At 43.4% G+C, this 19,790-nt stretch overlaps 1 protein-coding gene across 15 annotated transcripts in view; it reads right to left on the bottom strand.

Annotated features, from left to right (window-relative positions):
* LOC105690203 (ephrin type-A receptor 4) overlaps positions 1 to 19,790 on the bottom strand; it is a 122,293-nt gene that overhangs the window by 23,270 nt on the left and 79,233 nt on the right. For all 15 annotated transcript variants that reach the window (XM_012407821.3, XM_020854732.2, XM_012407826.3 and 12 more), the window contains exons 4-5: positions 1,527 to 1,812; positions 881 to 1,417 (exon numbers count right to left, since the gene is read on the bottom strand). In XM_012407821.3, the coding sequence (XP_012263244.2) occupies positions 881 to 1,417; positions 1,527 to 1,812 (823 nt within the window). The remainder of the gene's footprint in view (positions 1 to 880; positions 1,418 to 1,526; positions 1,813 to 19,790) is intronic.

Here is a 19,790-nt window from a genome sequence, read left to right as displayed (position 1 = left end):
ATAAGATGTTCGAAAAACTTTTCAACCAACTTTTTTTCTCCCTCTCATTTTTCTAATCCATCGATCTGTGAAAGCAAAGCAATATAAAAAAGCCGAGCACCGTCTGCCGCGGGTACGTACGTACGAAAAATTTGATCGTAAGACTGGAAGAATATATTTTACAAAGAGAATGCGACGAAACGAAATAAAATACAACGCGAAGACTTTCGGAGATTTTTATATTTCACACGAATCGAAGATGGAGTTTCTATTTCCGACTAGGGAGTTATGGATTTTCAGAACGGTTCTATCCAACGTCGTAACGAACACGGAAATGCGGATTTTGGAACACGTTCGTGCCCACACGATAATCAGATTGTTTCGAGAGCCTATGTACAAAGTCAATAGCCACGATATCGACTAAACAGGCGTGACGATATGAAAGTGGTTGTAAATTGCAGCGCATAGTGCGGAAAGAGGGATGAGATATACCTTCGTAGTCGGAATAGATCGCACGAAATGTAGCGGGGCAGGTAAAAGTTAAGTGGAAACCTCAAATCCGCCAGAAGTGCTCGCGCTACTCGCTCGTCGACAGAATTCAAGATCAAACGAAATCTTTACTCGACTACTACCAGAACCGCTTTTAGTCCGTTACTTACATACGCCGCGCAAATTTTCAGTTTTCTTTTTTTTTTCTCTCTCTTTTCTTTTCTTTTCCCTTTTTTTTTCTCTCTTTCTTTCTTTTTCTCGCTTCTTGTTTCAGAAGTGAAGGGAAGCAAAGGAACAAAGAGAAAAGCGAGACTCGCGATTCCGAGTAGCGCGGCGATCAAAATTTCTTCTCTGAATAATTTTTCTTGGGCTTTTTTTTTTTTCGACCGCAGTTTGTCGCGAATGTACTTACGGGTGCACGGCATATTTTTCGGATCCTTTCCAGCCCTGTAGTAAGTGGCGTCGCATCTGCACTCGGTGAATCCATAATCGGGCGCTTTGCTGTGGGCGGGACAGGGTTCGCAAGTTTGGGCGCCTGCCTCGAATTTGAATTTGCCGATGGGGCACTCGCTACATTGCTGTTTTTCAACGTCGGCTTGATAACCAGGTTTGCAGTGACATCCGCCGGTGGGCAGGTACCATTTACCATCTCCTTTGCAGAGGAAAGTCGGCTGATCAATTTTAACCGCGTTGGCTACGCATGTCCCGACCGCCTGTTCGATTTGACTGACTTCTCTGCCGGTCGGAGTCGCTGGGAAATGAGCAAAGTTCACGCTCACTTCTGGACAACTTATGTAATACACTTTAATCGCTAGTATTGATATGCAGGCCCCTTGATCGCGGAATGCGAAGTAGACGCCCTTTTTCGTAACCGGAATTGACTTTACTTCCGTATTTATTATCTCCTGAGTATTGGTGTTGAACCTTCCTTCGCCCGCGGCTATTCGACCTGGAAAACAAAGGACGAAGATCGCGTTGATTACGCTGCGAAAACGGGGAAAAAAAAGGAAGGAAAGAAACGGAGTCGAAATTTTTTTGGATCATTTCAATCGGCTCACCGATCAATTTGTAACTATCGGGTTCCCACGGTGGGGGTTCTTTGGTAGCTGCGTCGAATTCGTAGTACAATAAACTGAACGTTTCTTTACAGCTGAGAGCGTTGCCGGGAAAAAGGGAGCAGTCGCGAATCGTGAATTTAACTTCGATGTACATCCGGTTTGCGGGTCCTCTCTCTATGAAGGGTGTCCATAACCAGTTGTTCACGTTGTTGTACGCCACGTCGCATACGACGTAACTTCTCCAATTTATTCCTTTCTCGAAATTCGTAAACGACTCTTCGACCCACTGTAACAAAAAAGAAGATTGGACGTCAACTATATGTATACCGTATTGACTTGTAAAATTGGATTAAAATAAGACATTTTTTTCTCTTATTCTTGGCTTATAATATCGTTCAACATGGACGTGGCGAAGAAAACTTGACCGTGAATTGTGAAGATATTTCAGAGCGAACTGAACCGATTTCTTATTGTTAGTACATATCTCTCTACCCTACTGGTAACTCATCATATATTATATAAATCTACACGCGTTTGCAGATGGGCGATTTCTAGCTTGTGATGTGCTTTAACTTTTAGTCAAATCAGGACGCGCTAATGACATGTGATTATACATAAGGGGTGTGCAGGTTGTTGGTCTACATTAACGCGGTGGGAACTTGGAAAAAAAAAATTTACGGTTTTAAAGCGAGCTGATTTTGCGGTAGAATATTCTTTTTTTACAAAAGAATAAAAAAAAAAAAATTACAATTCTTTTTTTTTTTTTTTTTCATTGTTACCATTTTATTTCTTTTTCTCCCTGCTTTTTTCCCCCCCCCCCCCCCCCCCCCCTTCTCTTTTCTTATACCACAAGGATATAAAATTCTCCGCAATAAAGTTAAATTAGTTTTTCTTCTCCCTCGAGCTTATACAGGGCAGGCGCGCGCGCGCGCTCGCGTCGGTGGTTTTTATTATAATTTTTTTTTTTTTTTACTTCTTCTATTTTCTATACGTACGTATACGCATACCTTTTATACATTCGCGTTCGCGAGCGTGAAGTAAGCCACCTTTTATTGTGATCCGAAATAACTCGGTCTCAAATTTACGCCCTTTCCTTATACTACCCCAAAAATACGTTAGCGGAATTTAAAATATTTCAGCGGCGCGCGCGCAAACAGAAAAAAAAAAAAAAAATGGTTTCAACTCAATTCCTTTTCACGAAACTGCCTGTGCGGACTTTTTCCAGCTAGAGCTGCAAATACGTAACGGAGGTGTAGAGGCTTACGTATGTATACGCTGAACGATGTCAGACGTGTACATATGAAATTCCGTACAAATTGTTCCACGTTTTTTCGATGAAAAAGTGAGGTCATCGATTTCTGCAAAAATTTCGATGATCCACCGGACTAGAAAATGAGAAAAAAAAAAAAAATGATCAAACTAACGAAGGCAACGAAAATAAGTAGAGCGGGGATCCAAAAAGAGGTAGAACATCGTGTTGGAATATTTTGTGCCCACCAGAACTGTGCTCGGTGGGACTGCAGAACGGCAAAAACCGAGAGGGGAGAGACGACTCCTCTCCTACTTTCATCCCCCGTGATGTGTGTTAGCGGCGTACAGACCCTGAATTTTTTTTCACCGCATACGAAAATTATTTCGCGGTAGCACGAGTCAATTTTCTCCCCGACACTGTAAATGCAAATTTTCACCGCAAATGCAGCAGCGGTAGCAGCAGCTGGCGCATTTCCCGCGTTATATACATATACTGTAAAGATATGAGAGCGCGCCTTCTACATTATACGTAGGATATACGTACGTACGTATACGTCACGCACGTACAACTCGGTCGTGACGCCTCGCGTCGCGGTTGCTTTGAGTTACGTCGCGTTTACGTCGACGACGAACTCAACGAGTAGAACTGATACGCAATGTACGTACGTACGTACGTCTATGTACATATATGTATATATAATATCAACCGTACCGGGGCGAGATTTCCATGTGAAAATTGAGCAGAAATTGGATCTAACCTTTTGCACGAAATTCGCCTCTTCTTTTTTTTTTTTTTTTAGTTTTTTCAATCGAGCTTTTATTGCCCGAAATTTTTTCCCCGCACCGTACGATATTTCGCTATTGAAAAAATAATTCCGACTCTCGTCGCGTCCAGACGATCCGATCGAGAGTCCGACGAATGATGAATTTTTGGTTTTCTCGTTTCTTGACGTTATAAATTAGTTTTTCTTTTTTGTTCTTTTTTCCCCAATCGCTACCGAAAGCGTAATATCACCGCACCGCTCTCGTACGGGATATCATAATTACGCTATATGCGCGTACCTTCGGATTTCCCATGAAAAATAATATTAATAATAATAATAACAACAAATAATAATCACAATCATAACGATAACGAATAAGCTCGGGGAAATAAGGTAAAAAGCAATAAGCATAGAATTGCGCCCGGTCTCGATCGGCGTTACAGTATAACGTGTACACGTACATACCTATACCTATACATATCCGCGGGTATTACCTATAAGTAATGGAATTTTTTATGATCTTGTAATAGCAGCTTTTTATTTTTATAGGGGTATAAAAAAATGCCATAACTTTCACACCGCGGCCGGTATCGTTGCAACCACAAATTTTCACCTCCTATATAACCGGGGGTTATCGTATTCTTTACTTTTTCTATCTTATTTTTCTCTCCTTTTTTCCTCAACGCTTTCGCATATTTTCCGACCAAAAGGATGCCCAGTTGTCGGTGGTGCGAACTTTCGCAAAAGTGAATTTTTACAGACGTCCGACACGTTTCTCCGTAAACCGTATACATATATACGTACGTACATATAGAATAGAGCGAGCACGCGGTAACGGCAATTAGATGCGGAATCCGGTGGGGGATACGGGGGCGTAGCGGGGTATTGCGCTATAATCAGGAGGATTGGGAGAGTCCGATAATATTTCCCATTTTCGCCAACCGGCAATAACGGATACAGTCTACCGCCGTTGGAAATAAAGCTAATAAAAGCTCGACTCTCTTCCCTATTCTCCCTTCCTTTCGCCGTCGCGCGCCCCCGCAGCTGCACTATCTCCACTTTCTCCGGACACGAGATGTGTCGCTGCCGGATTTCTGTGTGTGTAAGTGTAAGTGTGTGTGTGAGTGCGAGTGTGTACGCACGTATACCGGGTCGTCTCTCTCCGTGTGGGACGGGGAGAGCGGGTAATATCGCCGGCACCGCGTCATTGCAATTCCGTCGGCGTGCCGGCGGAGAACGCGGCGCACCCTGGCCAGAAACTTGTCCGGGGTGCAGAGGAGCTTGAGCGAGCGATATAGTGTCGAGACCGTAAGAAAAGGAAGGAGTAGGAGGAGGAGGAGGAGGAGGAGGAGGAGGAGAGCGGTGGATGGAGAGAGAGTCGGAAGGTGGATGGAAAGCGTAGAGAGAGGGTGCGGTGGAGATTTTCAACCCTCGGGCGCGCGTCGGTCGGTGAGACGGGGTGGCGCGAATCTTAATATATATTGACTCGAGCCCTTGTGTTGCAGCAGCTCCTCTCGTATATAGGTACACGTGTGTACGATAACCGTGCGTGTTAGAAATACGTGTGTGCAGTTACCCCACCAACACCGATGAACCGCATAACTTTTTCCGCACGCCTGCCCCGTAGCTACACGGACGGACGTGTGTGTATATATACTCGTATGTAACCCCCCCGTTCCCCCACGTATGCGTACGTGTATGTACAGGGGAATCCAATATGTACGCGCGTTACGTACACGTGTGAAATAAAATACCCTACGCATCGCGTAAAACTACCCCATATACGCGTTTTCTATATCCAGCTGCAATACCATAGAGAAAAGGCATTACACAGGTCAGTGCGCGTTAATCAAAAAGGTTGACTGTTACCGTTCTGTTTTATGTATCTATATATGTATATATATATACGTGTAATAGATCACGTGTGCCCCGCACCGCGCATACCGAGGAAGGTAGCAAAGCGATATTTAAGATCCATTTGACGGGTTGGCGGTATTAAGCGAGATTCAGGAGTGTCCCGTATATAAGTATACGGCGTGCATTTGCTGCAGGGTGCAGAGTAAAATTTATTCGAGGATTTCTGCCAACGGAATTGAGATATTCTTTCACAGGGTGGAGTAGTCCAGGCGATAGACGGTTATAGCGGAGTTCGAGGAAACCGAATTTGCGATAATTTCTGCAAAGAGAATTCTGAGGGCTTTTTTCAATTTTGCAAACCTAATTTGTTGCACAAACACACGCACACACGCGGTACTGGACTCGCGGCATATCGGTTCGCAAACTCTGTAGCAATTATACAGGTACAACGTGTACGCGCGGTATAGCTATACAACGCACCGTCGTATATATATATATATATGTATATAACATGCGGATGAAAAGGGTCAGAAAGTCATGACGACCGGGCACGTTTATACGCGAGAGTTTTACTTACGGCCCCGTAAAAGTTTACACTGAAAAAGGGCAAATAAAATAATATATATATATTATTTGAACGTAGCAAGCAATGGAAAACTTTTTTACCTTTTCCCAGCTTTTCCTTTTTACCGCGTTCGTCGCTTTTTAAGGGGGGGAATTTTAGGGAAAAGCGCCACGCGCTACGCTACGACGGAGGGACCTTTTTCCCTCCGGTTTAACGCGTTTCCTCCAACTTACGTACGTGTGTATGAAAGGATATTTTACCGGTCGGGTCATTTTGGGGCCAAGGCGCTCCGGTGTCCATTTCCGCGTCGCGTGTGTATACGTATATGTGACTTCTGGTCGCGTAATCCCGCAGGATTAATCATCCCGACCACCGAGGTACCGAATCGTGGAAGAAAATAGTTCAGAGTGCAGAGGCGTGCTGACCGTCCCGGTCGTAGTTTTAACGCTAGTGAAATTATTTTATACGTTTCCAAAGTAACCCGACGGTGCGTACGAGGAGAGCATGGAAGAGGAAACGGAGTCGGCTGATGAAGTGGCCCATTGTTGGTGATATTTTTTTTTTTTTTTTCTCTTCTCCCGTCGGTCTTTACGAGCGGAGAAACGCGAGCCCTTGGCAATTGTCGCAGTCCCCGAATGACGAATCGTGGATAAATTAGAAGATAGCGTCATTTAGGTTGGTCAACGCGATTGTGGGGCAGCCAGTTCCGTCCACGGTGTACCTAACGCGTAAAGCATCCAACAATTTTTTTCTTCCCTCCGCTCTTTTATTACCTCGGTTTTTCCGCTTTCTTCCTTTATACTCGTCTCTATTTTCTATTGTTTTTCTCCTCTTTTTTCTTCTCCTATTCTTACTGAATTTCTCTTTTTCTATTTACTCGGTTACACAACATTCTGTGGAGGATTTATTATCCCCGACGACCCCGGTGCTACAGGGACGCCCTGATCGTCACCCACGCACTTCGGGCATCACCGTTTCCCCAGCCTAGCAGTAGTACGGGATTATCCGCATCTACGCTCCGCTCGTCCTCGTGAAAGAAAATTTATAATATATCTAATAAATAGCCACGCTAGACGCAGATGAGGCGTCTTGATATCAAATAACTGTAAATTCAAGCTGGTTATCTCAAGAGACTCGATGTACTCAGTTTCAAGACGCAATTACCGTCCATATTCCACGTATAATTGCGTCGGACGAAGCCAATCGCAACGACGAAAAAAACAGATAAACGCGAATATGTAACCGAGAATTGGGATGCGAGTTTTACTTCGTCTCGAAATATCGCCCTATGTACGCGCGGGACGCACGCTTTAAGCGCGGTAAAAAGCACGCGCCGGTTTCACATACGCGGTACATGGTCGCCGGATATATACAACGTGGCGGGTATAGGTGAAAACGCGCACATACATTATCTATCGCGTGACATCCCCCGTGTCATTCAGGATTGGATGCGTTGGGATGCAATTGCATTTTCCGGGTGTCGGAGCAATTTTCACCCAGAAAAATCTGAGGGCTTTTCTACCCCGCGTACATATATATATAAAAGTGCAGCGTAGGTCGTACGTACATATGTATACGTATAGGTATATACGGACGGGCGTACATCCCATCGCGTCGCATCGCGTGTCGGTTGTCTCGGTTCCGTACCGCGGTGGCATGCACACACGAGATCCTCGGATTCTTACGAGATGAAAGTCAATATCTCGGCGAAATTGGGGTGGACATAGCAGTGGGAGAAAAAGTTGGCGAGAGATGGCGCGGCAGGGATGGGGAGTAAAGAGGCGCGGGGGATCGGTTGAAAAGCAATTTGAGCGCGAAATTACTTTGGACGAGGAGCCACATCCCGCAACGCGCGAACGTTTGCTTCGCTCCTCGCTGTAAGTGTGTACGGGGGAAAGAAAGGAGAAGAAAAACGATGAGGAGAGGAGCGCGGAGGAGAGGTGGGGGAGACTCGATCCCATTGTTCCCCCGTTGGGTGAGGTGCCCGTAAAGAGCCTCCCGTAGAGCTGAGAAGCCGAAAAGAATTTTTCAGGAAGAAGAGGAATTAGAGCGGCTGGAAAACGGAAGAGAAGTCGGACCCGACCGAGAGGTGTTACTCCCCGTTACGTTGCCATGCGATTTCCCAAAATTAGCCGGATTTCATTCCTCCCCTACCCCCCGATTCATTCACCTTCTTTCTTACCCTATTTCGAAAAGTGTATGAAACTGAAAAAAAACGTGTCTCGAGAGGCGAAGAAATTTTTAACGGAGGACTCGAGTACGCCGTGTATATTCTTGAAGCTTGAATTTTCATTCTTCAATTTCAATTGTCGAGATTAAATGTTGAAGAACGGCTGAGAAATTGACGAAAAATGAATTAATGTACATTTCATTCTTCACCCTCATAGTTTGTCATTCTATCCCGTTAAAATCTACTTCAAACGCGTTCGAAAATTCGAATTGTGAGTTAATCCCTGATCCCCTCGGAAGCAGGTTATCATTCGATTATACGTGTACTTGTAATCCGTGTATAACTTTCCACGAGCCTCTTAAAGTTCGTCATCTCAATGTCGGTGGCTGTCAGATGCCCTTTGAGAGTGAGAAAAAAAAAAAAGAAAAAAAAAAAACCGGATCAGTTAGTCACCATATATCCGAGCTTCTGAACGACACTAATCACGTCGCTATATGTATACACGTATGTACATGTATATCGGACTACGTGTACATCGTACATAGTAGCGGGACCCCTAGCTGCTTGAGCCGCTGAGCTGCATACGTGATGTAATTTTTTTTTATTGCAGTTGGGAGCTCAAAGCGCGGCGTGATCAATTATAGCGGATTATCGATATGCTAATTCGAGATTATGTACGCCGTGGGTGTCACTATACTCTACCCTTCGTCGGTGATTTCGGGGCACCCGCGGACTCTTTTTTTTTCACCGTAAAAATTCTTTTTAATTTTCTTCTCCCCCCTCGCGACAGCTCCTCCTCGATATCTCACGTTAGATCACGTTGCGTTCGCCGATCCTCTGAATCGCAAGATCGCTGCACGTGATCGTCCCTTTTATTTTGGATCGCATAATGTGTGAAATAATCGACGTTTAGTTTTTGGAATTACGGAAGCGTCGCGAGGAGTCGTTGGAGAAGGGCTTTTCACGGTGTTTAATATGTACGATAAAGGGTGGGTTGTGTAGTCCGTGACTCCGGAGCAGCGGCGGCACGGCGAATGCGGAATGGCGATCGCCCCCGCGTGCATTGTGGACGTCGCGACGCGTCACTTTGACATATTGCAGTCGCAGGAATCCATTATATAGTCAATTACTCGACTTGATATAGGGGAGCGCGTTGTACGAGCCTACGTCCCGTACACTCGATCCTCGCCCACCTTGACCCCCTGCCAATTCGCGTATACATACAGAGAGAGAGAGAGAGAGAGCGTATATGTATATGTATAATATTACCGCGAATCCGCACCCGCGGGAGCAACGAAATTCAACGGAGCGATGGATAAAATTATATCGCCTGGGTTGTGGAGTTTGTTGAAAAAAAAAAAAAAAGGGAAAATGTGCGGAACATAGACCCGATAATTCCTAATAGTTGTCTTTCCGTAAATGTAGAGGGAAATTTAGATTTTTTCCCCCGATATAATAAATGAGAGCGCTAATCAGACACACGTGTGTTGCAATATACGTTGCAATTTCTTTTTAGCGTTTTCCACGCGGGTGATAATATTGCGATAAAAGTTACGAAAAGAAACCAAAAAAAAAAAGAAAGAGAAATAGAGGGTGTTCCAAAATGCGTGTTCCAACGCAGCGGAATAGCCGCCGACCTAACGCAATCGGTCAAATGCTGGACAACTTCCGGAACACCTGGACATATTGAAGTGCTTTTATATCTTTATATACCTGTTTCACATACGCGTGCTTATTTCCCGGGTTGAACGGTTACCGTTATAGTTATTGTTATTGGATTCATTTTCCGCAGCTGCTCTGTTTTATTTCATTTTTCATATATATTCTCCCTCGTTTTGTCCGCTTCTTCTTTTAATCAGTAAAATGTTTATCATTGGATTTTATACGAGAGGGTTATTTCGCGCTATCTCCTTCACGGAAATATATCATGAATAGCCCGATGTGTTATAATCTCCGACAAAAAAAAAAGAAAAAAAAAAATCCACACCGATATCTGTGTGGAATGGCTGACCATCTTCACTATGCATATGTATAAAAATACGTACGTAAGTTGAACGTTTTTAAACATTGGAAAAAGTTTCACTTTGTAAAACGAGAGAGCAGATATTCTGTTTTTTTTTTTTTTTTTTTAATCAGTGATAGATTTTACTCCATGAAGGTACGTCTCTCAAAAATTAACGAAACGAAAAATACAATTTCGAATGACCAGACATTTCCTGTCACCTGTTTGAACGTCCGTGAGTAATTTGAAGCTTTTTTGGTTTTCTCTTTTTCAATTCGTTCCACTTTTTCGGGACGTACCCTTTGTCGGTGTGGAAGGGGGGCGGAAAAAAAAAAAAAAAAAAAGGAATTCTCTTTTTCCACACGTTTTCGCGACACGATATTTTACAAGGCATGCGTTACACGGCGGTATGGAACATCACGATCGACGCTAATTATACATCTCAATGATTACCTGACGACGAGAGGGGTAGAACATATTTATAGACGCGCAATTAGTACAGCGTGCATAAAAATATTTCTGTAAGTTTGTTCGCTCCAAGATCACGGTGCTTATGATTCCGCATATTATATATAAATACACGCTGCATATGTAAGAATTATCGCTTGTTAGCGCTGCACCTGCGCCGGTTATTTCTGTTCGTTTAGCGATGTGCCAAATATATTTTCGCCCAACGTACGTGCGTCTCTCGCCTATGGTATACATACTTATAAGTATAGGTGCCAAAAAGTACACTAGGTACTTCGCGTTATGAAGTGCCAACTTTTCGAACAATTTTCCCGCACTTCTAAATTCCAAAAATTATTACAGATTTAGAAACAGTATACGAGGGCGTTTTTCACTCGCTAAAAAAAAGGACGAAGAAGAAAAAAAGAAAAAAAAAGCGAAAACTCGATCATAATTTCAATCCTGTACACGGAATAACGGTATACATGAAAAAAAATAATATTATATATATATATATATATATATATATATATATATATATATATATATATACGTTGTACATTATACTCTCGTTCATCGTCATTGATTGTACCGCATGTTACAGTATAATAAAGGGAAGGGCGTATAAAATGATTATCAAAGCGTCTCTCTGGGGGTCCCGAAGGAAGCGTATACAGAGCCTGGGGCTACACGTATCCTCATGAAGTTTCGGGATGACAGACTGCACCGGTATGTAGGAGCGCGCGGCGGCGGCGGCGGCGGCGATGATTCATCCCTTTTGCAGGGATCGGGTGGAAGAGGAGCGTAGAGCGCTAGGTATGTGCCAATATATATTTTTATATAGTACATAGTGGCCGTGTCCAGCTATTGTTGTGTCAAAATGACGGATCTAGCTCCAATTCCAGTAGGTGTTTCGGCTGCTAGGCGATCGCGCGAGGGGCGAGACCGGGCCGCGCGGCGAAGGTCAGAAAAGTTGGGTGGGGTTCTCCACCCCGCGGCAAGTAGTCGCCGCCTCCGGAGTGTCGTCGTCACTCGTTTCACCTTCGATATTGCACCCCGCGTATAGCTGCGGCATTTCTCCTCATTTCGTCCTCTTCTTCTTCCCCACGTCGTATAGCTGTGTTGTGTGTGTATATATACACTTTATAGGGGAGAGACGAAGTTAATTCGGGCGCGACAAACGTGATCGGGAAAACTAAACGGCACCGACGCTTAGGTACCCACCGTTTTACAACAATGTGTATATCATATAGTATGTATACACAGAGACGTTGAACGTGTGTACGTATAAACGTTGCGTTGTGTACATTGCGCGAGACACACACACGGAATGTTATCGCACGTATATGTGATGTACGATGTGGAACGAAATGAACCGAACGAAATTATATTATCTAGCAAAAAAAAGGAAAATATAACAAACCCGGTTGTTCGCAAGCGATTTATTGAAAACAGGTGAGAGATGTTTTTGGATCTTGAGAGTAAAAATCAAGTTTTGTCCACGTTTCCGGGGTTAGATTCAATTTATATATGTGTGTACCTACGTCATAAAACGTGCCAGTTTTTCTTTTTTTTCACTCTTTATCGTCTTTTTCTGCACAACTTTTTCGCGTGACACACTTCAGGTACAAACATCCCCGCGAATTTCATACATATGTACCGCTTGCATAGAGGTAAACTGTTATATATTACGGTACATGCTCTAGATGCATTTGGTCCAGTTGTTTATAGTTCGCGCTATAAATTATTGACCCTATACAGAGCAGGAGGTTTACATCGCGTGTGTTGACAAGCGTATAGGGGTACGAACGTACAAATATATGTATATATGTATACGTACTCCTGCATATTGTATATATACATACGTACACATATACATATATATATATATATATATATATATATATATATATATATATACTGTAGGTCTACAAGTTTCGCGAACTCTGACTGCGCACTCCACGGTATAATCGCGAGAATTTACCCTGGTTATTGCGAATGCGGTAAACACTCTATACCTCTATGTGCATTATCTACATAAAATGCAGGAATCCAAAAACGCCATTACAAAATGAACTATTTGCAAAATAAAGAAAAAAAAAAATAAAAAAAGAACAGACAAAAACCTATAATATTCGTACATCCAGTTCGCACGCACCTAGGTGCCTATAAACAGAATTTTCCCTCCAATTTATGAAGGTATACATATTACATACATGTATGTATATTAAATTGATTGATGAACTTTTCGGTAATTTTAGGTCCGCCTAATCAAACAACATCGATGTAAGGCGCTTGATCGTTTTTTTTTTTCTAATCTAACAAGAGAATTATCAAGCTGGGGCTCAGTGATCGGAAGTACCTATGTCTCGATCGGGGTATAGTGGAGAACAAAATTAATGATGATAAAAAATACAAGTATCATAGGTATACGTATAACGTGAACTGCAGGTGGGTGTTATACCTGTACGGAAGACGTTATAACAATGAATCCCACACGTGGATAAATGCGCATAGACAATTTTAAAGGGACTGTTACTCCCTCACTAATTTTATGTACGCGCCGCGAAAGAGAAGAATGAAAAATAAAAGAAGGAAAAATAATAAAATATATGTACGGGAGGGGGAAAAAGGGCGTGCAACGTCGTTAAAATTATCTAGAATGTTCTCGCGTCGGTTGAGGAAAAAAAAAGGAACAAAAAAAGAAGAAAAAAAGGGAAAAAAACCTCGAAGGAAAATGAAAAATAAAAGTAACTATATAATTTGATAAACGTCAGCGGTAATGTCGGCGACCCCCGTAACCCCTGGTGTTGGTCCTCTCGTACCCCCCGTTGCAGCATCGAGGATGGAACTGATTGTGAGTCGAAATTAACTCATCTAATTGTGAATCGCCGGGTACGACCGGAGGCGTCAGCGAACCGAATAAGAAAATTTTCCTTTTCAACTTCTCAACTGGTATACGCGCCCCAATTATATATGTAGTATAGGTATCCGCACAGGACATCGCACAGGGGCCTCGCGGTACGATGGAGATAGAGCGTAAGACCTTGGTCGAATTAACTTCCACTCCCGTGTCGTATACATATGCATACAAAAGTATATTTTCGGCTTTACTCATTTTGTCATTGTCTGGAGCGATAAAAATCTCCCGGTATCCACCCTACACACGTACATATATTTTTTTCAACTCCTTGTTCATGCCGCAGATTAGGCACTCTTTCAATACTCATTCACTGTATAGGTGACATCCACGTACGATGTAATGTACACACTTACGTATATACCAAAGAAAGAAAAAAAAAAAAAAAAATACGTTATATGCGCATACCTCGCATTTTGTTTTTGTTTTTGTTTTTTTTTTCTATTTTCTTCAAACTTACGCGCTGCACGCGGGTCCAAGTGGTCGTATAAAATATGAGGAGCATTAATATTCCTTTTTTGGGGGCGGGATGAGAAAAAAAAAGTCGAGAGAGAAAGAGGGAGAGAGGGACACGAAAAAAAGGAGAGAGGCGATGGCCGCAGCACGGGACACGCGTACGGTGTAAGAAAAAAAGTAAAAAAAACAAGAAGAAGAAAAATGAAAAAACAGCGGTGAAAAAATGTATTTTCGTCCGTGCATGTCCAACTCCGTCTCTGCACTCCCGATATTTCCCTCTTTTTCTCTATCCGTGTAATATTTTTCCTCCGCACGTCTACCTCTATATGTATACATAAGCGGGCGGATACGCAACGAACGTGGAGCACGCGGTACGGGGTCGGAGGAATCGAGGGGGTTGAAACTAAAGGGAGGAAGAGGAGCTGCCGTTGCCACCGCTTTCCATTCCACGAAGCCCCGACTCTCTCTCTCTCTCGCGTTGGCTCCACTGAAATTGGACCGTCAAAGGACGAATTCACGTGGAATAATGGTCCATCGCCGTTGATGTCGGCAACGAACGAATGAACGGTAGGTCCGCGTTACGCGCGTCTTTCGTTCGTTCGCACAGCCACCATAGCAGATAATGTTACTTAAAATCGTTTTCCCTTCTCTGCCTACATTGCCCCCAGCTGCTTCTGCCGCTTTTGCTACCACCGCTCCTCCTCATCCTCCTCCTCTTGTTGCTCTTATTTTACTACGGCGTGTTACGGCGGCAGGGCGAACCGTGAACGTAGAAAATCTCACTCCTCCACTTTCTTCTCTGCAAACGACAATACGCTTTGGAAATATTCTTTGTGCAATTATCGAAATATTCTCAAGCGTTAAGCTCCCACTTCTTCCCCTGTGTCGTGTACGGTGTGTGCACGCGTTACACTTTATAACGCGAATCGCGTCCACCTCGATTTTTTCCAACCCCCAAAAAATTCTAACCCGAAAAACCGAAACCTGTACACGCGAAACGAAACGAAGACGGTATAACGCGCACACGTGTCGAACCGCGACGAGAGAAAAGCTCGGTGGAGGGAAAAATTCTCGAGAAAATTGTACGAGCGGTGGCGGGCCACGTAGAAAGAAAAGGACGCGGTGAAGTCGTCGTATTGTGGTCGAAACCGTTGCGCAGAGGAGGGAAGGTGGTGGCCGCACCCCACCCGAAGAGCACTAACGAATTTTATTACGCTACCCACACACGGCGCGCGGTGTTCACGGCTCTCGCGACTCCTCTTCTTCAAATAATATAACACGGCGCGGTACACGGTGTCGGTCCCGGGTATACTATACCTACCTACGTCGGATTCTTGGTATCCCTAGAATTTGTACGCTGTATAATGGTTACCGGGCACCAACGGTGGAACTCTCTCACTCACTCTCCTCTTCCACTGCCTTTTTTTTTCCAAGCTTCTAATAAATTCCGGGCGTGACTTTTCTCCACAGTTCAAGACTGTTCGGTGGATAACTCACCCCTACCTTTTTCCCAACGGACGGAGAGAAAGAAAAACTAGCCGACGCTTCCGCGGTATATATGTGTATATACGGGCATCGGCTACCTATGTGTACATAAATATAAATACATATATATATATAAATTAAACGTCGCGTGTGTGCGTGCGTGTGCGCAACAACATAGAATAAAAGGACTTTCACGTAGTGTAACACATCGTATCTGGTCCGTACATAGTTAAACAACACACCCGTAGCCAGGTTCATAAATCTATCAGCAATTGCCCTGCCGTTACTACCGCCGCCACAACCGGCGCTACACCAACCGGCGTTACCGTAACGGCTATACGGCGTTACACACCGCAGGGAAAGACCCGGGGCTGTATTTATTGACACAAGGTGTCAAGTATGTGCGGCGGTCTCGAGTGTGTTTTGGCGTTGATGTGTTTGCCGCGCGGCTTCGAGTGCCCGTCGTCTATCCACACAGTGGATTAGGTTGTACCTGCGTTACTACTCCTTGGCGCCGCCTCCGAAATTTCCACAATAATGATGATAATCGTTACTCGTATCACACCGCGACGACTGTCAGAAAATCACCGAGCCTCGTTCGCCTACTCCACCTTTGTCACATTGTAAAAAATTTTCCATAAATTTCAACACGATTTTAACAACCGTCAAATGGTTTCGTGGCTCGTGTATCCCGTACCCGGACCACCCCCCCCCCCTTGCTCCGACTATAATACCTTCTTTTTTTTTTTAATCGCACTCGTCTCCGCTTTCGTCCTAGGAATTTTTTACGATCGGTTCTTTTTTCTTTATTTTCTTATATTTTGTTATTCTCGTGTTATTTCGACGGTGCAATTTGTTATAAAATGTATTCTACCCTCCGCGCGGATTGTTCGAAGTTATAATCCAAGACGTCGGACGAACAGTAATTATTTTTAACACGGTGAACAATCCCCACCCCCCCACATCGAGTTTGTCGGGCTGAATTGTAAGCTCGCACGTTTCACAGCACTCGGGTTTTCCCGTCTTACATTGTCAAAAAATTGTCATCTTCCAAGTATCTGGAAGACGAGAGCAGCGTCACCTCCTCGGGGATTTCATTTTATTCTACTTTACGAGCTCTTTTAAAAAATTTTCATTTTTATTTTCCCCAAAACCTTTTCTTCTATTTCTTTTTTTTTTTTTTTCGTTTTTAATTATTTTCCTTCCAAAAATAATAACATCTCTCGCTTGTATATGTATATGTATACATTATACAGCCGGGCCTCGGTAAGAGAGGAGATAAACGCGAGCGCGGAGAGAGAAAAAGGAGATAAAGGGAGGAAGCGGAATAGGAAGAGTCAACGTGCGACGCGAGAACCCTCCCGTAAAGTTACTCCTCGTAAAATTCCTAATTAAGATTTAGGGCGAAATATGAGGGCGTAGGTGGGCGAATCGAGTCTCCCCTCCTCATTGGCTGCTTCGCCAAATGTTTCTCACCACGTTTACACAGACGCGCTACCATCGCGTACGTTATAACATCCGATAAAAATCTCCTTGTACAAAGTCGCGAGTTTCTCTCGCAATTAAAATTCTAACGAGCTTCGCTATACTCTGCGCGTAGAAATAACTCGAACGAACGAACGCGATACGTATAATTATGAACGATTTCGCGTGTGTACAGGGCAACCTCACATCGCACCGTATAATACGAAGAGTATTAACGAGATGAAACGAGAGAGTCCAGAGGTTTTGTCACCCGTAGAATTATCGCCGGGATAAAGAACCGATTAGCACAAGTGCCGCCGGGGAGAGAAGAGTCTCTATGCAAATAGACCGAAGGCTTTTTCGCTATGTACGCATATAAATATATATGTATATATACAAACCATGTAAACGTCTGTATGTATATAGATTCGCATGCCTCGGAGCGGGAGCCCCGCTGACAGTTTCGTTGGGGGTATTTTCCCTTTCCCTTATCCCCGGAGCGGTTGCGCTCGAAAATTCGGCCGGGAGAAAAAGACCCTCACCCGAATTTGAACCCCTCGATGAAGTAGTGCTATGGGGGTTTGTTACAGAGTTTCGTTTACCCACATTCCTTTTGTGAGAAGAATTTGAAATATTTTCAAAGTCCGATGTGTTCGGAGATTAAACGAATTCTCGGATGCTTTCGGCCCGAGTGAAATGAACATTTTTCAAACACCGAATAATCAAAGGCTCCCGGTTTTGTATCGTATAGCGAGGAAAGTTTTTTTTTTTCACGCGAAAAATAATTAACGCGCGACTCCTTTAACTTTTTCGATATACTTTTTCTCTCTCGGCTTCGGAAAATTGCATCCGGATAAAAGAGAACGAAAATCGTCGGGTATGAAAAACGCTCTGCTAAGTGGTTATATGGCTGATAATGAAACCGGTGAACTTTCGTTCGTTTTACATTATAACATTATGCAGTCGGCGGCTCGGTAGGATGAGAGACGGAATAGAAGCTGGGTAAGGTTAACTTATACAAGACAAACTTTGTCCATTTTGTTCTTTCTCCGCGGGTGGTTGGGGCGAGCGCGGGAGGCCGAAGGTGCGAGTGGATCGTCGGTACGAGTCCGGAGTACAGCCCGTCGTATTAGAGAAAATTTTCATAAATGTCTTCGTTAAGGATATCTCTTACCGACCCTTATTAATATCTTCCCTTGACAAAACAGTACCCGACGAAATTACGATTCGTTAATTGGGAAAAACCATTGTTATCTTTATTATATGTTAACAAGAGGCAAAAACCGTATATATACATATAGATACAACTTTGAATGAGAAAAGTTTATGGTGATTTTAGAACCATACACTATACCATCCATTTACTTCCCTCCTCCTCCTCTCTACGGCGTTCGTGTTTTACTTTCGAGAAACAATATCGAATCCTTTTTTTTTTTTTTTCTCGCTTCTCTTTTTCTCTAACCCTTTTTTTTTTTTTTTTTCATTACCTCATCGTTTCAAAACCCCCCGGAGTTTGACGCTAAAGTTTTATCTAACGAACGGGTTGGTAGCCAGGTAAGTGGATAGGGGTCAGATATACGTATACGTATACTATATCCGCAAAGTTTTTCTCGGTGGAAGAGAAAAATTAATTTAAACGCGGCATATTACAGTAGCGACTTCAGCTTTTTCCATATGATACGGATCGGTGCCTAAAATGCATATATAATCACTCGTGCGGTGTGTTGGAAATTTTTTAGAAAATAAAAAAAGAAAACTGAAATTAAATAAAAAGGGCTCTCGCGATTACGAGATGGTGTAATAATTATTATTTTAACTTTTTCGGTTTTTGTTTCGAGATGAAAAAAAAAGATGAAAAAGAAAAAAAAAATAGACGGACGAACGAAGGCGAGATATGATTAACGAGAACACGCGATTCGATATTTGTCAGCGTATTCTGGTAGAAACAAAGAATAAACGACGAAATGGGGAAATATAAGGGACAAACGAGAAAAAAAAAGGAGGAAAAATTTCCCCAACGGCGCACCGGAACTCGAAGGAATAACGTTACCAGCTGTTTTTCAAGTCTCGAAACGAACCTTTAGAAATACATCAACTTATTCAAGAGTCTCTTCTTCCCTCTTTCGCTTTCTCACCCAGATAATAAGGTAGATAAGAAGACGGTTCGTGGCGCGCGCGCGCGCGCCGCGCGAGCTCGCGAGATGCGCGTGAAGGAAAAAGTACCGTGGACGAGGAAAGGGGGTGTAGGAATGTAATGGAAAGGAAAGGAACGGCGAGAAAAGAGGTGGTAAGGGAAGCGGAGGGTAAAGGGAGAGTGAATTGATTGCGTCTGCTTCGGGTACTTTATTTCCTCGTTAAGACGAATAAATAATTAGGCAAGTGTGTGTCAAAGAGTGGTGGACTAATTCGACAAATAAATTCATAAAGCCGTACGCGGTGGGATGGGATGCGATACTGTACCGTACATAAATATATCTGTAATAAGATGAGATCGGATGGGATGCGAGCGAGTAAGAAAGACGAACTTCACCAACGCGTCCAACTCTGATTTCAAAATTAAATCTTAAGCAGATGGAATTCGGCCCACACGCAGACACGCGTCCCTCTCTGCAACCTCATAGGTCGTCTACCATCATCGCCCGACACCGACTGAAATATCTACGTCAGTTAAAACGCTATCAGTTCTAATAAGCGATAATTTATATCGCCTGTGAAACAAGACGAAACAAATGACTGACTGACTTACCGAATCTCCGCCGCTCTGTCCTTATCACACGCGCACGATACAAGGACAATATAGAAACCGACCGAGTATTACGAACTATCGCCTTTGATTTTCTCAAAAGAAAAGACAAAAAAAAAAGAAAAAATCATCACCTCGAT

This window comes from Athalia rosae, chromosome 5, assembly GCF_917208135.1.
Source record: "Athalia rosae chromosome 5, iyAthRosa1.1, whole genome shotgun sequence".
NCBI classification, from domain to species: Eukaryota; Metazoa; Arthropoda; class Insecta; order Hymenoptera; family Athaliidae; genus Athalia; species Athalia rosae.
The sequence above is the reverse complement of the archived record's forward strand: the minus strand, read 5'-3'. Positions and strand labels throughout refer to the sequence as shown.